Source organism: Chrysochloris asiatica, unplaced genomic scaffold, assembly GCF_000296735.1.
Source record: "Chrysochloris asiatica unplaced genomic scaffold, ChrAsi1.0 scaffold00339, whole genome shotgun sequence".
In the NCBI taxonomy this organism is placed as follows: domain Eukaryota; kingdom Metazoa; phylum Chordata; class Mammalia; order Afrosoricida; family Chrysochloridae; genus Chrysochloris; species Chrysochloris asiatica.
The window spans coordinates 473,623-477,936 of record NW_006408857.1 but is presented as its reverse complement, the minus strand read 5'-3'; the positions used below and the strand labels follow the sequence as shown (position 1 = coordinate 477,936).

Below are 4,314 nucleotides of genomic sequence, written 5' to 3'. Positions count from 1 at the left end.
ATGTACACAATAACAATCATTTAAACAACTAAAAGACACATTCTACAAGCCTGCCTTCTGGCCTCCAGCACACAGCCTTCCTCTTTCCATGAGTCTAGAGTCCTCAGCTGCTCCCTCTCTCCATGTCCTCATCTCTGCCTCCATCTCTGGCGTTGCTGCTTCTCTGGATAGGGTCCCACATTCCACTCATAGTCTTTTCCCTTGATGATCCTAAGGTCCTCTGTTCTTGCACTGTAAAATTAACTATTCATCATTTTTTTGTACAAAATTTCTACTTTTACAGTAGTGATTTTCACAGTCATGATAACAATTACTCACAACTAAATTATAAGAATCTTATCCCCATATCTTTTCACCATACTGGTCTAGATAAGGTGAAAAATATTCAGTATCTTTATTTTTCTAGATCAATTTAAATCAATAGCTTGGCATAATGGTCAAAGTAAGATTCTTGCCCCCCCCCCCCCCCCGCCCCGTATAAAATATTTCAAATCATGGAATTATTAGCAAAAATTTTATATCCTCTGTCAATACAGAATCCTGGTAATTGCAGTTAAAGTCTTTCTTGATTGTGCTAGGTTGCAGTGAATATCCTCTGGATTGTAACACAGAAGCAGAGTTGGCACATTTCCCATCGTGGGCAATAGTTCAGTCTTCTACTTTTACCTCTAAGGACTTGAAGAGACTACATTCCATAACTCCTCCAAAATGTTCATTTAGTTTTCATAAACTCTTAATGAAACAAGTATTATGAACTTGATTATCCATCTTTAGTATCTTTACATCTGTTCAGAATATTTTTGGGGATCATAAAAGTAGCCATAACTAAAATTCTAATTATCTCAGTTAATCTAGTCTTTTGTTCAACAATTACCCACTCAATAACATTTCCACTCAATAACAGTCTTTGTGCTTGGGTTTGAGGTACAAATATGAATAAAATGTAATTATTGTCTCAAAGGATATTATGGTTTAGTGAACTTTCAAAGATATTTCAAAATTCAGTTAAAATAATAAGATTAAGATTCTTTATGTAATCTGTAAAAAGACAAAGTACTCAAAGACATAATGAAATCTCAGCATTCTTCCAAACTTTTTTTTTCTATGTCTTTCAGAAGGCCCTTAAATTACTCTTTCCCACAAATAAAGAGAGGTTAGATTTAAAAAATAAGGTGAAATGCAATATATTAGATGCATATAAGTAAACTCTTAAGGGCATGGCAAAGAACTGATTTCCTGCTATGCAAAAAAGAGCACTGCCTAGTGAGCATGAACGCATCTCACAAAGAGCAATGCGAATGCATCAGTTGGTTTGTTTTAATGATTTCAAATGGAAAATTATGAGCTATGAGAAGACAGGAGTGCTGATATCTAAAATCATGGTGTATTTTATTAATTCTTTCACAGAAAAGGACCATTGATGCCCAAAGACAATGGAAGAGAAAAATTTTACCATGGTGAAGGAGTTCATCCTTTTAGGATTCACAACGGACTTGAAGTTACAGCGAGGACTTTTTCCCATCTTCCTTATCATTTATGTCATCAGTCTTCTAGGGAACATCACCCTGATTTCTCTGATCTGTTGTGATTCACGACTCCACACACCCATGTATTTCTTCATTGGGAACCTGTCATTCCTGGATCTCTGGTATTCCTCTGTGTATGCCCCCAAAATCCTAGTGACCTGCATATCTGAGGATAAAAGCATCTCCTTTGCTGGCTGCCTGGCTCAGTTCTTCTTCTCTGCTGGACTGGCATATAGTGAATGTTACCTATTAGCTGCCATGGCTTATGACCGCTATGTGGCCATCTCCAACCCTCTGCTCTATTCTCAGGCCATGTCCCCAAGGTTGTGTACCAGTCTTGTTGCAGCTTCATTTCTTGGTGGCTTTATTAACTCAACGATCATCACAAGTGAAACATTTACTCTGAGCTTCTGTGGTGACAATATCATTGATGATTTCTTCTGTGATCTTCCCCCACTTGTGAAGTTGGCATGTGATGTGAAGGAGAGTTACCAGGCTGTACTCTATTTCATACTTGCCTCCAATGTCATCACTCCCAGCGTACTCATTCTTGCCTCCTATCTCTTCATCATTGCTGCCATCTTGAAGATCCGCTCAGCCCAAGGGCGCCTCAAGGCCTTCTCCACTTGCGGCTCTCACCTGACCGCGGTCACCTTATACTATGGCTCGATTCTCTTCATTTACTCCCGGCCAAGCACTAGCTATGCCCTGGAACGTGATAAAGTGGTGTCAGTTTTCTATACTGTGGTGATTCCAATGTTAAATCCCCTGATCTATAGCTTAAGAAATAAAGATGTGAAAAATGCCCTGAAGAAAATGTTAGAAAGAGCAAAGTTTTCTTAAGTGAAAATACTTGGTAAGCAATAGTTGTTGTTTAACTGAATGTATCCATACCATTGTTATCAGGCTGCATGTATGCTAAGAAATAAACAGGTAAATTTACAAACATAAAATAACAGAGTAATGTACAAGACTCGTTTCACATTTGTCTTTTGAGTTATGTACTAATTCATTTCAATGTGTTTTAAAATAAATTGGGCTGTAGTTTTTCAAAAAACTGTGACTGCTAACTTAAAGAGACTATTAAACTGTTAGAATTTTGGGAAAGTTCATCAGAAAGCTGATTTTTTTTATTACCACTTGTAAATTCATAAATTGGCTGTATATTATATTTTAACCTATTAACAGAAACAATAACTACTGGTTATGGAATAGTTTTCCAATTTAGATGAGTTCAATAACTTGCATCAAATCATGTGGTTCATGAGAGAGAAAGGATGAATGTAAATCCAGATGCTCCAAAGATCCTACCCTATTTATTATGAGAGAGTGTGATGTTGTTGTTGTTGTTAAGTGCCGTCGAGTCGGTTCCGACCCATAGCGACCCTGTACAGGGTTTCCGAGGGTGTAAATCTTTACGGGAGTAGAAAGCCTCATCTTTCTCCCGCAGAGCGGCTGGTAGTTTCGAACCGCTGACCTTAAGGTCCGCAGCCCAAGTCGTAACCATTAAGAAAGATACCTAATGTAAAATGGTCCTAGAAACAAAGTTTTTAAAATTCTTTTTTCTTTCAGATTGTGATTCTTGATTTGCTATAATATAAAGATAACAGGTTTCATTGGCATTGTTGTTGTTAAGTGCTGTCAAGTCTGATTCATAGCAACCCTATATAGAGTCCCCAGGAATGGCTAATGGATTCATTCCAACCTTATAGTCCAGTGCTTTATTCTACAATGCCACAGCTGTTGACTTAGAGTCATTGTGAGCTTTGATGTAAATAATATCTTTTTCTTCAAGAATTAGAGACTCAAGAGCAAGGATATATAAGCTGTAGAAGAGAAGCAGATATAGAGATGGAACTACAAATAGAAAAAGAGATGGGACTTGAAAGACATATTCAAAAATGTGTTTATATATAAAGGTATCCATTGAGTAGAAATCTTTATTTTGGGTAGTGATTAATAATCATTAACTTAAAACCTAAACAAACTCTTGTCGTTAAATCGAATCTAATTCAAATCAATCACATAGGACAGTGTAGAATTGCCCCTTGGGATAGCCAAGACTGTAATATTTACTGAAGCAGATTGCTACAACTTTCTCACACAATGAGAACTGCTGACATTTTGTTTAGAAGATGAGCACTTTAGCCATGACAACACCAGGGTTCCTAATAACCATTGTTGTTATATGCTGTTGAGTGGTTCTGATTTATAGTGACCCAGTATACGATGGAGTTTTCAACTGCAGACCTTGTTATTAGCAGCCCATTGCTTATCCTACAGCACCACACCAGGACTCCTAATATTGATTAAGGTTATATAAATGCTTGTATTTTTTGCTTGTTCAGTTTTATGTATGGTAAATTTATAATTAAATCACAGAGAATAATTCCTTGTGATGCATAGATTTCTCTATTGTAGTGCTATTTTTACCTAGAAGACACATTGTAGTAATAGCATTAAAAGGTCCAGTTGTTGGTTTCCAGGAATGGATAATAGTTTGCTGAAGGGCCAGATAGGCAAGGGTAACCTGGAAAGAGGGAACAACACAAAAATTGTGGACCACATGATATATTCTAGAAATTCTAATTTGTACAGTTTGGAATAGAATTCTTTTATCAGATACATTTAGCATTGATGTTCTTTCTTAGATCATAAAGAAAAGAGTTAACTACTCATTTTTGGTAAAATATTCCTTATTTCATAAGATCCTAATTAATATATCATCCTGAAGCTCCAAGTAAGATCTAAATGAGTCTTTGGAGACTGAGGTAAATATTTCCGGGCT

The 4,314-nt window shown here is 36.6% G+C and overlaps 1 protein-coding gene across 1 annotated transcript; it reads left to right on the top strand.

The window, feature by feature from the left end:
• Nucleotides 1-1,433: 1,433 nt before the first annotated feature.
• Nucleotides 1,434-2,369, top strand: LOC102814017 (olfactory receptor 1013-like). Its single transcript, XM_006875778.1, has one exon. The coding sequence runs from the start codon at nt 1,434-1,436 to the stop codon at nt 2,367-2,369; it is 936 nt and encodes a 311-aa protein (XP_006875840.1).
• The last annotated feature ends 1,945 nt before the right edge of the window (nt 2,370-4,314 follow it).